Source organism: Mustela erminea, chromosome 3 (assembly GCF_009829155.1).
Source record: "Mustela erminea isolate mMusErm1 chromosome 3, mMusErm1.Pri, whole genome shotgun sequence".
Classification (NCBI taxonomy): domain Eukaryota; kingdom Metazoa; phylum Chordata; class Mammalia; order Carnivora; family Mustelidae; genus Mustela; species Mustela erminea.
Genome location: NC_045616.1, coordinates 31,102,317 through 31,119,574, shown reverse-complemented (window position 1 = coordinate 31,119,574; position 17,258 = coordinate 31,102,317). Strand labels below are relative to the sequence as shown.

The following is a 17,258-nucleotide window of genomic DNA, read 5'->3' as shown; positions in this document are numbered from 1 at the left end:
GACTTTGTGGTAATTTGTTATGGCAGCCATAAGAAACAATACAGATAGGAAACCTTTTAGTGTAGGAAGTATAGGAAGACTAATTAATTAATGTGCCATTCAGGGCACTCCATGATTAAACTCCAAGCTGTTTCAATGCCACTGTTAGCAGTGGAAAGCCATGAAATGTTCTTTAGGTGTAAAAAACTATTTTGGTATTTGCAGATAAGAAAGGAGAAAGATTAGAGGGAAAAAAACTACTTAAGCTTTAAATATTGGTGCTAGGAAAATTTATTTTGAGAAATTTTTCTCTTGAGGTGACAGTATATACAGATAAGTAAAAGATTTACTCTTATCTCCTGCTTAGTTTATACATCACTAAAAATTCCATTGCCATTGTAACAGTTCAGCTCCTTCCCACATTCTGTGAAAAATAGAGAAAATATGGGAGAACTGGTCCTCATAACCTATTAGGCCTTTGAAATCTCATTTTGTTCTCTTCTTCTTCTTTTTTTTTTTTTAAGATTTTATTTATTTATTTGACAGAGAGAGATCACAAGTAAGCAGAGAGGCAGGCAGAGAGAACCTGGGAAGCAGGCTCCCTGCTGAACAGAGAGTGGATGCAGGCCTGGATCCCAGGACTCTGGGATCATGACCTGAGCCGAAGCAGAGGCCTAACCCACTGAGCCACCCAGGCACTCTCATTTTATTCTCTTATGCTTTTTCATTTTACTATAAACCAGTATAAATCTAAAGACCTGAGATTTCTAAATGAATCTGAGCTTTATCTGATTACTTAGCACCTGGAGAACTTAGATTTACACTATTGTGTGCTTTTTCAATACATAGTTACTAATTTTAAAGGAAAAAAAAAGTGTTGATATCTGCATAGGCATAAATGTGTTCTATTTCAGTATGTATACCTGAGGTCTCCAGTAAAGAAAAAGAGTTAAATATTGATAAAGCACAAGAGTGGATTAAGATAACAGGAAGGAACACAAATTTTAACTCCTTTATACTAGTTAATAATGTTGTCTATATTATTCTTGTCAGTTTTTGAAATCACAAGTCTTCTTTTTTTTTTTTTTTGAAGATTTTATTTATTTATTTATTTAACAGAGATCACAAGTAGGCAGAGAGAGGGGGGAAGCAGGCTCCCTGCTGATCAGAGAGCCCAATGCGGGGCTCTATCCCAGGACCCTGCGATCATGACCTGAGCCGAAGGCAGAAGCTTTAACCCCCTGCGCCACCCAGGTGCCCCTGAAATCACAGGTCTTAAAATTAGGCCAAACGTGTCTGTGTTAAAATGGAGTGCAAGATTTAAGACATTAAGAATCCTATTCATTTATTTAGTCATTAATTTTTTTAAGCTGCAGAAGATTTTCTTTATTTAAGATGAACCCATGTGTTCATATTTATAACATTTACAAAAACAGTCACATCTGATCATAAATGAATAGATATTTGAAATCAAAGGCATGTTTATCAGTGCCTTCTTGCAATAGCCTTAACATACATTTATTTCTGTAGAATTTCACTTTAATCAGTAAATATTTTTAGTGCATACATATATATGTAGTCTTAATGCTAACATGTTTATTTAAATAGGAATGGCAGGAGCTGTATTCTGAGATACATACAAACAAACTTGGAATACCAATTAATGTTTTAATGATCTTCATTGTGTTCAGACTTGGCCCAATACCTTTTGATTGTATATGCTTTTAACTGATTGTTTTTAAAATGGCTATATACATTTTAAAAATAAAATTCAAATCCGGGGCATCTGGCTGTCACAGACTTTAAGCATCTGTCTTCCACTCAGGTCATAATCCCAGGATCTTGGGATTGAGTCCCACATCTGGCTCCTTGCTCATCTGCTTATTGGGGAGTTTGCTTCTCCCTCTGTCTGCCACGCCCCCTGCTTGTGCTTGCTTTCTTTCTCTCTCTTACAAATAAATAAATAAAATCTTAAAAAAATAAAATTTTTGTGGAATACTTAAAGAGAAAAAAGCTTACTGAATAATTCAGTTGGCAATAGTGTAAATGTGAAGTTTTTAGATTGGCTTGCTTTTAGATTTGAATTATCATGCTTAATAGACATGTAATGGTCAGAGTTTTCTTTAAAGTTTTGTCATTTGAATCACTGATTGACTTGAGCAATACATAACAGTAAAAATTTAGACAAATATTTTAGCTACAAACTGGTTTACTAAATAACAACTTGAATCATAGTCTGAGTCAAGAATTGTTTCTTAGGATACTAAGAAGTTATTTTTAGGAGCTTCTAAAGTATATTCTTTGTTTTGAAGGGTACTTTTTCTTTCCAGAAGTTTAGGCCGTATGAGGAATTATCTATTCTGAATTTGTCACAAATGGTCAGTGACTATATAAATAATTAAGTCTTGTTCAGTGAATCATGCACTTTCAGTAAGAGACTCTTGAAAGCCTTTTGTAAAACTAAGTCATCCTGACGAAAGGGCTATTTGAGATAGAGTCAAACTGATTCACATTTCCTTTCTTTCAAATATGAGGGAAATTATTTCTAAATATATTTGAACTTTTAATATATAATTTTTTCTAATTACTAGTAATATGTGGTCAGTGTTTGCTCATGTGTTCAACAAATACTTGGAAGTTAATTGCTATATATACGATAGCAAGGTATCAAGATATACAATCAGGCATTATAAGATAGACACAAAGAAAAACCATTGAAAAGCACAAAGGAAAAAGAGAAAACTCGAAAATCCCAATTTCCATGGATGACCACTGAGCACTGGTTATGCACACATCTATGAGCATTTTGCTATGTCTATTACTAAGTCATACATTTTTTAATAAAATGGCATTACTCCAAATAGGCTGTTTAATAGCTTGCTTCTTTTCATGCTATTAATTTTAAAAAATGAGAAAAGGTTATCATAAATAACATCTCCTTTAAAAAACCTGAAGTTAAATATCCTTTTAAATTTGAAATAGAGGGCGCCTGGGTGGCTGTGGGTTAAGCCGCTGCCTTCAGCTCAGGTCATGATCTCAGGGTCCTGGGATCGAGTCCCGCATCGGGCTCTCTGCTCAGCAGGGAGCCTGCTTCCCTTTATCTCTCTCTCTCTGCCTGCCTCTCCGTCTACTTGTGATCTCTCTCTGTCAAATTATAAATAAATAAATAAATTTGAAATAGATCATGGACACACTGGTCTTCCCCCATTTAAACCAAAATTGAAATCTACTTTAAATTCTTGGCAGTTTGAATTTGCCCTTCCAACTTACAAATATTAGTAATTTACGCTTCACTTGGTTTGATTTAAATGAAATGTAGAATTTGCACTAAGAAGTTTCAAGTTGGTAGTAGCTGACAACACTTAACCGTGTCAGGGACTGCTCTAAATACTGCATCATTTATATTAACTCCTTTATTCCATATATCTCCCGTTTTGTAGAGGAAATTGAAACACTGAGCCTTTAAGTGACTGAAATCCACACAACTACTAAGTGGCAGGAGCAAACTGTGTGACTCTATGATTCTGATCTTAGCCACTGTATGCTTTTGTGGTGACTGTATTTTTCAAACATAGTTCAAGTGATTTACCCAACAAATCAGTGACTTGTAATGTAAATTTATTTGTTGTAATGCATTTAATAGAATTTTTTTCTCTCTGTGCTGCAAACATGTTAATCTCTACAAATGAGATATAATTTATTAGTCACCCACCGACCTCCAGCATCTCATGCTAAGCTTTCTGCCCCGTAGACCTCCCCCACCCCACCCTATTATACTAGTCAGCTTCCTTGGCTTTGGTGGGTTGCCTGGGGACCCGGGCAGTGAGGGCGCACCCATCAGCAGTAGATGCGGGCTGGGGTCGACTGCTGTGCCGTGGGGCGGGGCTTGGTGCTCTATTGCGGAGTGCGGGTCGGGAAGCCGAGCGTGAAGCAGCTGTGTAATCCGCTGGATGCGGTCCAGGGCGCTCCCCATTCCCGTCGGGGACCCGCCGATTGGCTGGACGCAGGCACACGTGACTGACATGTGGCTGTATTGGCGCAGCCCGCCTGGGTGTCACTGGAGACGGAATGGAGGTGCTGCTGGGCTCGGAAATGGGGTAGGTGCTGGAGCCACGATGGCCCGGCTTGCTGCGGGGAGGCGGGGGGGTTGAGGTGGTGGGAGGCGATTTTCTCTTGCACTGTCTGAAACCGGTGGCCTTTCCTTGGCACAGGGTCTGTTGCCACAAGTCAAGCCAGGAGGCAGGGGCGTCTCCCCCCTCCCCGCCTAATGCAGCACAGGAGATGGATTTCCTGTGCTTCTGATCCAGGGTTTTTGACAGAAGAGGAAGAAGGGGGGAGGGGTAGGAGTGTTAAGGGGAGTCTGGTGAGAAAGAGCTGTTTTTGAAGCTAGAAGGAGGTTTTGTTTTTATAATGCCTGTTGACAGAGTGCAGTAACAGTATCTAAGGAAACGGGTAGAGGACAACAAAGAATGGAGCATATTCATGGCGAGGAGCAAAAGCTGTAGCCCATTGAAAGGCTTTTTTTCCTCCCTGGCCACAAGGACATATGCATTGGTAGCCAAGAGAGAATACAAAGCTGCTGCTGATGTCTTATGTGAATCTAGTGGACAGGGCTTCTTGGGAGAGGAGGAAGAGGAGGAGGCAGGTACTGCAGAGCTTGAGAGGTGGTTTTGGTTGATTGGAGAAATTTTGGTTACCAAAAGTGCCTGCTTTTGCAACACATCTAAATGAACTGTCTCTGAATAGGGTGGCAAAAAAATTTTACCAGCGTCTTTGTTGGTTACAAGTCGAAATGGTAGTGGCTTTTTGTAGATGACTGCAGCAATGCTCTTCTCCCTCGGTGAGGCTGAAAAGACAACTGCAGAGGAATAAGAAACCTTGCAGCAATGCTGGTGGTAGAAGTCCATTTACAAGAAGCCGTGGTATATAACTGCAACCTAGTAGGAGGAAAAAAAAAACATTTAATTTTTTAAAGTAGGAAGAATACCAGGCTGAAGTGTTTTGACAGTGGAATGTATGGGACACTTTGATTCTGCATCACTAAAGAGATGTTAAAATTCTTTGCTTTAACATAAATCCTATAGGAAATGTTAATAAATTATGTATGAAGCAGTGTGGCTCTTTTCCTTTGTTAGTGTAGCTTTATGCCATCTATTAGGTTATTCAGGAGTAAATCACCATAATGTGAATTACTTTATGAAAAATTAAAAATTATAGCGACAGATTTTTCGTAGGCTTAATATTTAAGTAATTTTATATTGTTCTTTAGTTACTTTTAGATATTATTGAATAAACTCTAAAGGCAAATATTTTAGGTTAAAGCACCAAGATTTCTTTTTTTAGATACGTTTCTGTTTAGTAAATACTCATAAGATATACTCTTGATACAATGTTTTCATTGCACTTATTTTTTCTTTTTCTTAAATGTCTAAAAACATATGTTTTCAGATTAAACATGGTTTTAAATACTTAATATTTATGCTTATTATAGTAGCCAGCCTGCCACACCTCCCTACTCCCTGAATAGGATGACAGTGGCTTTGTAAAGCCCTCCAGGATCAGTGACAGTGTCTCTTAAATTGTGCTTATATAGTGGAAAGTCTTTAGAGAACCTGGAATTTTGTTTCAGTAATTTTTTTCAACATAATAAGGAATTGATCTTGAATAAATTAGGCTATATAGTGTTTCTACTGATAATTTTATTCTTTATTTAAACAATTACTTCTGCTTTAAGAATTACTTGATCATGGATATCAGGGTTAATAGTCCTTAAGATCTCTTTTTAAAATCTGATAGAAACTGTAGCTAGAATTAAAGGTATCACATTAAAATTGCAAATGAATTTTAATAGCTAATACTATTTAGTTCTTTGAACCTCAAATTAGGATAGCCTTTGAGAGTTTATGATTATCTTCTTTTACTGTCTAAATAGCTAAGTGTAGCATTATTTTCATTTTAAATGTTGATTATTATTATGTTGTGACTTTATCCAAGGTCATGTATCGCATTAGGATGTAAAGAACATAGGTCTATGAAACTATTTCATAATATATCTCATTACATACATAATGTACAAAATAGCATATAATAGAAATTATTTGAAAAGCAATATAAGTCATCAACAAATTATTAATTAAATGAAAAATAAATCTTACTTGGTATTGAGTTTTTAACCATGATATAAGAATGCTTTGTAAAATACCTGATAACAAGCAATTGGAGAGACAGCAGTTTTCATAGTGATATTTATAACATACTTTTTTAAAGATCATCTTACTAATTATATGCACACTTCTAAATAGAATAACCCTAGATTGGGGTATTTTCTGGAATTAACTAAGAAATAACTAAAATAAGAAAAGTTGATTTCTTTCCCCTTGTGGTATGAAATACCTAGTAGAAGACTGAACTATTGGCTTTTATGGTCTTGGAAATTGAACTATTAAGGAATTCAGAAGTTAAATATTCGTAAGTTTGCCTATGAACTGAAAGCTGTTTATTGATGCTCTGTGGATTTTTGTCTAACCATTTTTCTCTGTTTTTTTGCTGTCATTAATTACACATAATTTAGCCAGGCTTTTTATATTAAATGTTCTCCTTAATTTCTTAATTTTGACCTTCCCTCTCACCTTTTTTTTTTTTCCTTTATTTCTCTCTCTCACTCTTTCTCTCTTTTTTGGTATTATGACCTGAGTGAAACATTGCATAGTACACAAGATGAGATAGGGCATTTTGGTATAGTACCTGAGGCTGTACATTCACTGTGTATTTGAGTACTTATTAAATGCCAGACCTGTAAAATGTTTTGGAGAGTCAAATAAGACATGGAAACTCACCTCTAAGAAACATAATAGAGCTAAGTGAAATGTTATTAGTAGTTAAACAGTGATTGCTTTGGCTACTCCTAGGATCTTTAAAGGTTTGTATCATATAAAATATCATCTAATTTAGAAGAATGTAGTAGTTTGCTATCTGAAACATGGTGCTTTGTAAAAATCTGCTTAGAACCACAGATAATTCTGAAAAGCAAATTATCTTGAAGGGTCTGGAATGTAAAATGAGAAGATTAGATGAAGTGATTTCTAGATCTTCTAGTGCTCATAGTCAGTTATCTGTGGTTCTTGATTTCTGCAGGGTCAACTTCTAGAAGGAATGTTATACCAGCTCTATTTTTGGTATCAGTGGCATCTCTCATATTATATATTAGATATGTTCTTGAAGATTGTTTTTTGTAAATCAAATCATGACATCATCAGTTCATGTAGGGCAAGCCTTATCTCCTTTATTCTCACACCATATTCCCACTCCCTTTTTTGCCATTCATTCAAATGTGTTCTTTTTTTTTTTTTTTTTTTTAATTTATTTATTTATTTATTTATTTATTTATTTGACAGACAGAAGTCACAAGCAGGCAGAGAGGCAGGCAGAGAGAGAGGAAGGGAAGCAGGCTTCGCTGCGGAGCAGAGAGCCCGATGCGGGGCTCGATCCCAGGACCCTGGGATCATGACCTGAGCCCAAGGCAGAGGCTTTAACCCACTGAGCCACCCAGGCACCCCCATTCAAATGTGTTCTTAAATATGAATCAGTTCTGGGGCATCTGGTTGGCTCAGTCAGTTAAGTGTCTGCCTTCAGCTCAGGTCATGATCCCAGAGTCCTGGGATCCAGGTCCATGTTGGGCTCCTTGCTCAGCAAGGAGTCTGCTTCTTCCTCTCCCCCCTGCTCATGCTTTCTCTCCCTATCTCTCTGTGTCTCTCTCAAATAAATAAAATCTTTAAAAAATGTATGCATCAGTTCTTGTGAAATATTTAGCATCATTTTGTGCGCCTATTTTTTCTGTTAATGAGGATTTTTATTGTAAAATACACATACGTAAAATATACCATCTTAACCTTTTTTGAATATGTAATAGTTCTGTGGCATTAAGTACATTCATATTGTTGTGAATGTACCGCAGTCAATCTCCAGAACTTTTTCATACTCCCTAGCCGAAACTGTAGCCATTAAACACCAGCTCCTCATTTCCCCCTGTCTGCAACCCTGGCAACCACCATTTTTCTTCCACTTTCTATAAATTTGACTTCCCAGGAACTTCATATAAGGGGAATCATACAGTATTTGTCCCTCTGTGATTGGCTTATTTCTTTTTTTTTTTTTAAAGATTTTATTTCTTTGACAGACAGAGATCACAAGTAGGCAGAGTAGCAGGCAGAGAGAGATGAGGAAGCAGGTTCACTGCCAAGCAGAGAGCCCAATGCAAGGCTTGATCCCAGGACCCTGGGACCATGACCCGAGCGAAGGCAGAGGCTTTAACCCACTGAGCCACCCAGGTGCCCCTGTGATTGGCTTATTTCACTTAGCATGTCTTCAGGGTTCATCCATGTTGTAGCATGTGTCACAACACCCTTCCTTATAAATGCTGAAAATGTATTCCACATTTCATTTATCTGTTCATCTTTGCATGGAATCTTGGGTCACTTCCACCTTTGGCTGTTGTGAATAATGCTGCTGTGAATGTGGGTGTACAGATAATCTCCATAAGTCCCTGCTTTCATTTCTTTGGGGAATGTATCCAAATTTGGCTTTTCTTTTTTGGGGGGGTGGGGGGAGAGAGAGAATCTCAAGCAGGCACCACAAACCTGCAGTCATTACCTGAACAGAAATCAAGAGACAGATGCCTAACTGACTGAGCCACCCAGGTGCCCCATCCAAAGTTTTTTTAATTTACATAATTTTATAACATTTATGACTCAATATTATTTTTAAGCTCCATGTATTTTACTTTATATCTGTCTGGTTTTGGGTACTAACTCTTCTGTGTAGTATTATGTGATATCTGTGACTGTTCCTCTAGTGAAGTTCCTAGATTTTTTCCAAACCTCTTTTTACCACAAAGGATAAGGTATACATCCTTCTATGTGACTTTTTTTAGACTATGCTAGTTACAAATCCACATAACAAATTACCTGAAGTCTTAGTGACTCAAAGAACAAATATTTATTATGTTAAAGTTTCTGTGGAGCAGAAATTCAAGAATGTCTTAGTTGTGTGGTCTGGCTCAGAATCTCTGATGAAGTCAACATGTCAGCCAGTCATCTAAAGGCTTGACTAAACTGGAGGATCCGCTTTCAAGATGGCTCACTCATGTAGTCTCTTTCCCTTGACTGTTGCCAAGAGGCCTCAGTGCTTTGCCATAGGCCTCTCCATGGAGCTGCTTGAATATCTTCATGACAGGGCCGCTGGCTTCTTCCCTGATCTCAGAAAGAACAAGAAGGAAGCCATCTATGACATAGACTCAAAAGCCACACTGCTACCATATTTTCTTCATTAGACGTGAGTCATTATTAAGTCCAGCCCACAAGAAAGGAGATAAATTAAGCTCTACCTTTTGAAGGAATAGAGTCAAAGAAATTGTGGGTATATTTTAAGATCACTACATGATCAGTAAGAAGTTTCAATGGAATTTTTTCCTAGGAGAGAATCACTGGATCATAGGGCATTTTTTCCCATTGCTATTATAACAAATTACTACAAACTTGGTTTAACACCCCACAAGTTTCTTTTCCTATTGCTCTAGAGGTCAGAAGTCTGAAATGGGTTTCAGTGGCCTGAAATCAAAATAGCAGCAGTACTGGGGGCGCCTGGGTGGCTCAGTGGGTTAGGCCGCTGCCTTTGGCTCGGGTCATGATCTCGGGGTCCTGGGATCGAGTCCCACATCAGGCTCTCTGTTCAGCAGGGAGACTGCTTCTCTCTCTCTCTCTCTCTCTCTCTCTCTGCCTGCCTCTCTGCCTGCTTGTGATCTCTCTCTGTCAAAGCAAGCAAGCAAGCAAGCAAGCAGCCGTACTACACTTCCTCCAGAGGCTATAGGGGAGAACCTATTTTCTTTTTCTAGCTTCTAGAGGCCACCTGTACTGGCTTGTGGTCCCTTCCTCAGTCTTCAGTGCTAGCAGCATACTAAATCTCTCTCTGACCCTTTGCTTCTGGTTGTTACATTCGCTCTGTGACTCTGACCCTTCCATCTCCTTAGAAGAGCCCTTGTGATTACCTTAGGTCCAGCTATATAATTAAGGAGAATCTCCCCATGTTAAGACCCTTAACTTAATCACATCTGTGAAGTCTCTTTAATCATGTAAAGTAACACATTCAGGGGCTTCAGGGATTAGGATGTGGACATCTTCATGGGGTCATTACTCTGTCTACTATAGGTGTATATATACACAGTTCTTTTTTTTTTAGGCTGAAGTTTTTGAGTTTTGGTTTTGGTTTTTTTGTTTTGTTTTGTTTTGGTTTTTGAGTTAGTTATACTTTGGTGAATAATGTTACTTTTTTTTTTTTTTTAAGATTTTATTTATCTACTTGACAGAGACCACAAGTAGGCAGAGAGGCAGACAGAGAGAGGGGGAAGCAGGCTCCCGTCTGAGCAGAGAGCCCGATGCGGGGCTCAATCCCAGGACTCCAGGATCATGACCTGAGCCGAAGGCAGAGACCCTAACCCACTGAGCCACCCAGGCACCCTGAATAATGTTACTTTTTTAGGTAAATTCACATTTTCATTTATCAGATTTTTTAAAAATATAGTATATAATGTCACTCACATCGTAAATAAATAGAACATTGAAGAATATTAAAATATATTTCCACCAGCTATTTTTAGATTCTTGGTTTTATTATCACTTAATATGTGTCAGTATATTAACTACTTCTGAGATCGTTTATAATAGAAAGTGAGAAACTTTAAAGCAACATGGCCTTATACCCTTTAGGCTTGTTATTATACTATTTCTTTAGCTACTCTATCCAGACCTCCTCTTCCTCACATTATGAAATCACCTAGCCACAATATGGTTTCAGTCCATATTTATGCTCTTACCCCTCCATATTTTCCCTGATTCCTCTGTACTGAATTTCAGCTAAATTAAACTGCCATCTATTCCCCCAAATGTCATTTTTCCAAACTCTGAACCTTGATTTTGCTGTTTTCTGAAGTACTATCCTCACATTTATGTTTATTAGCATTTTTGCCATCTTTCAAGTCCCTTGTTGGTTTTTTGTTTTTTTTTTTTTAAGATTTTATTTATTTATTTGACAGACAGAGATCACAACTAGGCAGAGAGGCAGGCAGAGAGAGAGGAAGGGAAGCAGGCTCCTCGCCAAGCAGAAAGCCCAATGAAGGGCTCAATCCCAGGACTCTGGGATCATGACCTGAGCTGAAGGCAGAGGCTTTAACCCACTGAGCCACCCAGGTGCCCCTCAAGTCCCTTCTTAAATGCTTTTACATTCTTAATGCTTTCTCTAATTTTCTCCGGAAGGTATAACTCCCACAGCATTCTCTCAGATGTTTTTAAATACAGATTTGCCTTTGAGTTATAGGTAATTTTTATCTTAGCCTGTGTCCCCTGTAAGTCAGAATCTTGAGACAAGGCTTTGGGTGAAATACTGTCTTTGGAAAGTGATCCAAGAGTAGAGGACTAGAAGGAATTAAGTAGTGAAGAGGGACAGCCAGCATAAGCGTATGTCCTCAAGTTGATTATCACTTTGGACAGCTGTGGCTTCATCTGTCAGGCTTTTTTTTTTTTTTTTTTTAAATTTTTAAAAATTTATTTATTTGACAGACAGAGATCACAAGTAGGCAGAGAGGCAGGCAGAGAGAGAGAGAGAGAGAGAGAGGAGGAAGCAGGCTCCCTGCTGAGCAGAGAGCCCAATGCGGGGCTCCATCCCAGGACCCTGGGATCATGACCTGAGCCGAAGGCAGAGGCTTTAACCCACTGAGCCACCCAGGCGCCCCTGTCAGGACTTTTTGAGGAACCACATAGAATTGTCCAACTATAGGAAAGATTTAGATATACTAGCTTCCATCTCCTTTTAGTCAGGGATTGCCCCATCAAATGTTCATTTTCTTATAGGTGTGCATGCATGAATGTTGCGGACCCATACTGGAGTATCTTTAGGACAGAATGCGGAAGATACTTGGTGCAGCTAATGTGCCACTAGTTTGCATCTGCAGTGAGCTGATTGATGCACCAATGACTAGAGTTAAAGGAAGCCAAGAGAATGTTCGGTGGGACACAAACATCTGATATATTTGTATACTGACCCAATGTACTCTTGCTACTGGAATATTAGTCCTTTGCTAGATAATAAGATACTTGAGAATAAGGAATGTGACAACTTATCTTTTCCCCTAGTCTTGTAAGGCACTTGTGATAGAGTACCACAGACTGGTGGCTTAAAGCTTTGGAAATCTAGTTCTGGAGGCTAAAAGCCCAAAACCAAGATTTCCTTAAGGTTGGTTCCTTCTGGAAACACTGAGGGAGAATCTGTTCCCTGGCTCTCTCTCGAGCACTTGGTGGTTCCTGGCAATCTTTGGCATTCCTTTGCTTGCAGCTCTCACACTCCAGTCTTTGTCTCCATTGTCACATGGTGTTTTCCCTAGGTCTCTGTGTCCATTTCTTTACATAGCCTTCCTTTAAGGATACCAGTCATTGGATTTAGGGCCCACCCTAATCCAGTAAGACCTTATCTTAATTTAATTACATGTATAAAGCTCCTGTTTGCAAAGAAGGTAACTTTTCAGAGATATTAGCTACCTATGACTCAACATATCTTTTTGGGGAACACAATTCATGCTACAGAGTCTCCTTATAATATGCCTATGATGTCTTGTGAATAGTAAGTTCTCAAATGTTTACGGATTTGAATTGTATAGCCACAGAAAGAAATCCATCATCTTACTATTTTAATGGGAAAGTCATCTTAGACATTCTTTGAATTTGTACCCTCATTTTCTCTCCTTTGCCCCCTGTGGCTGATAAAGCACTGCTTCAGTTTGTTCTTGCATGTATTTGTCTTTTTGTGGCTGTCACAGAATAAAGCATTTTGGGAATTACAAAAGCTAAGAATTCAATAATAAACCTTGTCTTAGAGGTAGAGAAATAAAACTCACTAAGGTAAAGTGGAATAATTAGAGAACAGGTAAGCCAGGTTTTGTAGTATTTACTATATAGTCAGCAGGAAGGCTCATTATTGGCTGGAGGGGACAGAAAGGTTTTATATAAGGCAACAGAACTGGGCCTTAAAGGATGGAGATACATTAGCAAAGCACAGGGGAAAAGGATGGGATATTCAAAAAGATGAATTGTGAACAAAAGTACAAAATAGTCTGTACGGAATAGTGATAAGGGACTTGAGGAGGGACTTTATATTGAGACCTAATAGAAATTAAGTTTGGAAGGTAGAAGCTTATCAGGTATAACAGGTCATGAAAGCCACGTAATGGTAGTGTTATGTTGTATGGTCTTTAAAAGCAGGAGCATTAGAAACATGTAGGAGTTTGAATTTTGGCTTAGCCATTTGATTCGTGTTCTTAGGAAAGTTATTTAGCATTTTGAAATCCCATCTTCCTTAACTCTAAAATGGTAAGTGATACTGCTTCACTTTATTTTTTTTTTAAGATTTTATTTATTTGACAGAGATCACAAGTAGGCAGAGAGGTAGGCAGAGAGAGAGGGAAGCAGGCTCCCCGCGGAGGAGAGAGCCTGACTCAGGGCTTGATCCCAGGACCCTGGGATCATGACCTGAGCCAAAGGCAGAGGCTTTAACCCACTGAGCCACCCAGGCGTCCTGCTGCCTCACACTTTTAAAGAATAAATGAGATATATATATATGTGGCATATATGTGGGACACTTATACTACATAGCATATTGTAAGTATGCAATAAATGGTAGGCTTTCTGAGTTTCACATACCAAATACACAGAAAAGCACATGTATAGAGGATTTAAATGATAAAACTTTTTACACTTTTTCCTTTTTTTAAATTCCACTGGGATATTTATGAAAATTAATCATGTTCTTGACTACAAGACAAACCTTAAAAAAATTTTCCAGATAATAGCAGTTTTGTAGGCAGCAGTTGCCAATCAGTCTAATAAATAAGAAATTAGTAGCAATTTAAAAAATGACTCAGAAGTCATCTTATATACCTAATAATTAAGAAGGGTCTTCCATGTATCCCCAGACCAAAGAGGAAATCTATTGAAATTATAAATTATCAAGAAATAAAGAGAAAAATACTTCTATGTAAAATGTGAAAAATGAACAAACTAGTAAAATCATAAAACGTGAACAAGTTATGGTTTATTGCAAGAATGGAGGAGGATGGGTCAAATGAGAAAATCTTATAATTGACAGCAACAAATTAAAAGAAAAAACTGCATAATTCTGTGTTATATCAAAAGGTGTTGTAAAAGCATTTAGAAACTACTCCTAATAAAAACTTAAAGGAAGGGGCCCTTCATTGGCTCAGGTAGTTAAGCCTCTGCCTTCAGCTTGGGTGTGATCCCAGAGTTCAGCTCCCTGCTCAGTGGGGAGTCTGTTTACTCCTGTCCTTCTCCTCCTCCCTCTGCTCACTCTCTCTCTCTCTCTCTCTCTCTCTCTCTCTCTGTCTTTATCTAAAATAAGTAAATCAGATCTTCAAAACAAAAACAAAACCAACACAACTTTGGGGCGCCTGGGTGGCTCAGTGGGTTGGGCCTCTGTTGGCTCGGGTTGTGATCTCACAGACCTGGGATCAAGTCCTGCATCAGGCCATCTGCTCCTCAGGGAGCCTGCTTTCCACAGCCGCCGCCCACCCACCTGCCTCTCTGCCTCCTTGTGATTTCTCTCTGTCAAATAAATAAATAAATAAATCTTAAAAAACCAAACCAAAACAAAACTTAAAGGAAAATACCTAAAAAATATTTACAGAAATCTTGAGTAAGACTATAAAATGGTGAAACACTAAACCATTCCTATTTAAATCAGGGATAAGATCACTACTCAACATTATTTTTGAAGTTTCCAACAAACAATTAAGAAAAAGAAATGAGGTATATATACTGGGAAAGAAAAGACAAAATATAATTTAATTATAAATTACATGATTATACCCAGAAAATCCACAAGAAAAACTGTTAGAACTCATGGGATAATTTGAAAAGGTGGGTTAAGAAATTAAATATTAAATAAAATCAGTAGCTTTTATCTGTACTTAGCAATATCTGGCATGGAATGGTGGTGTTTATTCACAATTTTAAAAACCCAGGAATAAATTTGATAAGAAAAGACATAGAACCTTCTCTTGAAGAAAGCTAGAAAATTTGATTGAAGGACCTGAATTATTTATGACACAGCTAAGATTTAGTATCATAGAAATGTAATCTGTCTCAAATTAATATTAAATGTATACAGTGACAGTTTTAAGTATACATGAGAATATAGCTTATTATAAGGATACATTTCTGGAGTACCTGGGTGGCTTAGGCGGTTAAGCCTTTGCCTTTGGCTCAGGTCATGATCCCAGGGTCTTGGGATCGAGTCCCACATCAGGCAGGCCCTGTGCTCCACAGGGAGCCTTTCTCTCTCTCTCTCTCTCATAAACAAATAAAATCTTAAAAAAAAAAATACATTTCAATGGAAATGTTCAATGGAAAAGAAATGTTTTGTTTAATAAATAGTGCTGGTGTAATTGGTTATCCATATGAGAGACAATAAAGTTAAACTACTATACTCATACCATATATAAAAATAGAAATTCTATATGAATTAAAGATCTTAATGTAAAAATAGAATTTCTGATGCCAGTTAGTATACTAACCACTTGTATTTATCACCTCTTTCTCCTAAGACCCCGTTTAACTGGTGGTAAAAAAAAATTTAAATATATATACTTATAATGTCATAGAGTGAGAGGGAGCCAAATAGAGATTTGCAACAAATTTCTGAAAGATGAAGAAATCATGAAAATTAAAAATGATTGCTGAAAATTAGTCAAAGACTTAAGACTTCCTAGTTCTCTGTTCTGTCAGCATAGCAGGTTACTTCCTATTCTTTAAAAGTGAAATACTAATCTTGAAAAATTTTAATAGCCCTTGAAGTTGTCTTACCTTGGGGTGTTTAAAAGCCAGAATTGGGAATTCATGCTCTGGGCCAGGGGTCAGCAAACCATCACTGTTTTTGTAAACTAAGTTTTGTTGGAACGTGGTCATGCCCAGTTTTTAAAAAGATTTTATTTATTTATTGAGAGAATGAGAGAGCATATACTTGAGTAAGGAGAGGGGCAGAGGGAGAAGGAGAGAGAATCTCAAGCAGACTCCCTACTGAGCTCAGAGCCCAATGCCAGGCTTGATTCCCAGGACCCCAAGATCATGACCTTAACCAAAATTATGAGTTGGACACCAAACCAACTTAGCCACCCAGGTGCTCCTGGTCATGCCCATTTATTTATGCATTATCTGTGGCTGCTTTTGTGTTAGAAGCAAACAGGTAGTTGTGACAGAAATCATTGGGGCCAAAAAGCCCTTTTTATTACCTGACCTTTGCAGAAAATGTTAACCAGCTTCTGTTTCACATAATTTTGGTGGCCATCTAGGAGCTTCACCTCACTTGGGATGGCCTTGGATGGAGCCTAACCAAATTAAGTGGCCATCTATAGAATTTAAGGAAGAAAGAAGGAGTAGGCAAAGAATATAGCAGATAAGAAACTGAACATCATGACTTATTGGGTCTTAGTAGAGAATAGGAAAAGAAATAGAATTCAGGATAAGAACCTGCATTGGTTGCTAAGTAAAGAGAAAAGATTTAAAAATAGGTGAGGGGCTCTGCTTGGAATTAAATTTTTTTTTTTGTTTTTTTTTGGTATATTGATTTCTTAAACTGACAAACTTGTTAAATTTTTATGTTTAAGATTTTTCAGGGGTGCTTTGGTGGCTCAATCAGTTAAGCATCTGCCATCAGCTCAGGTCATGATCCCATAATCCTGGGGTCATGTCCCATTTTGAGCACCCTGCTTCTCTCCCTCTCCCTCCGCCACATCCCCCTGCTTGTGTCTCCTGCTGGGTCAAAAAAATAAAATCTTTTAAAAAAAAAAAAAGATTTTTCTGCTTTGTTTCTGCCTTTCTAGTCATTATTCTTTATAATAATTTACTCTGCTGATTAGAATTTCCAGGATTGTGTTGAATAAAAGTGTTTACTAGTGGACATCCTTAACTTGTTCTTGATTGTAAAAAGAATGTCTCAGATGCCTGGGTGGCTCAGTTGGTGAAATGTCTGCCTTCTGCTCAGGTCATGTTCCCAGGGTCCTGGGATGGAGTTCACCATCTGGCTCCCTGCTCAGTGGGGAGCCCACTTTTCCCTCTGCCCCTCCCCCCTACTCGTGTGCTCTCACTCTTACTCTTTCTCTCTCAAAAATAAATAAAATCTTAAAAAAAAAAAGAAAGTAGGGGCGCCTGGGTGGCTCAGTGGGT

At 38.0% G+C, this 17,258-nt stretch overlaps 1 protein-coding gene across 12 annotated transcripts in view; it reads left to right on the top strand.

The window, feature by feature from the left end:
- Positions 1–17,258, top strand: part of APC (APC regulator of WNT signaling pathway) — a 338,974-nt gene that overhangs the window by 233,399 nt on the left and 88,317 nt on the right. Inside the window, exon 1 of one of the 12 annotated variants that reach the window (XM_032335542.1) lies at positions 3,783–4,076. The exons of 9 other annotated variants lie outside the window; for them this stretch is intronic. In XM_032335542.1, the coding sequence (XP_032191433.1) occupies positions 3,930–4,076 (147 nt within the window). In that variant the 5' untranslated portion in view covers positions 3,783–3,929. Of the gene's footprint in view, positions 1–3,782; positions 4,077–8,284; positions 8,307–17,258 lie in introns of those variants that run through there. 2 more of the 12 variants (XM_032335544.1, XM_032335547.1) reach the window with 2 other exon arrangements.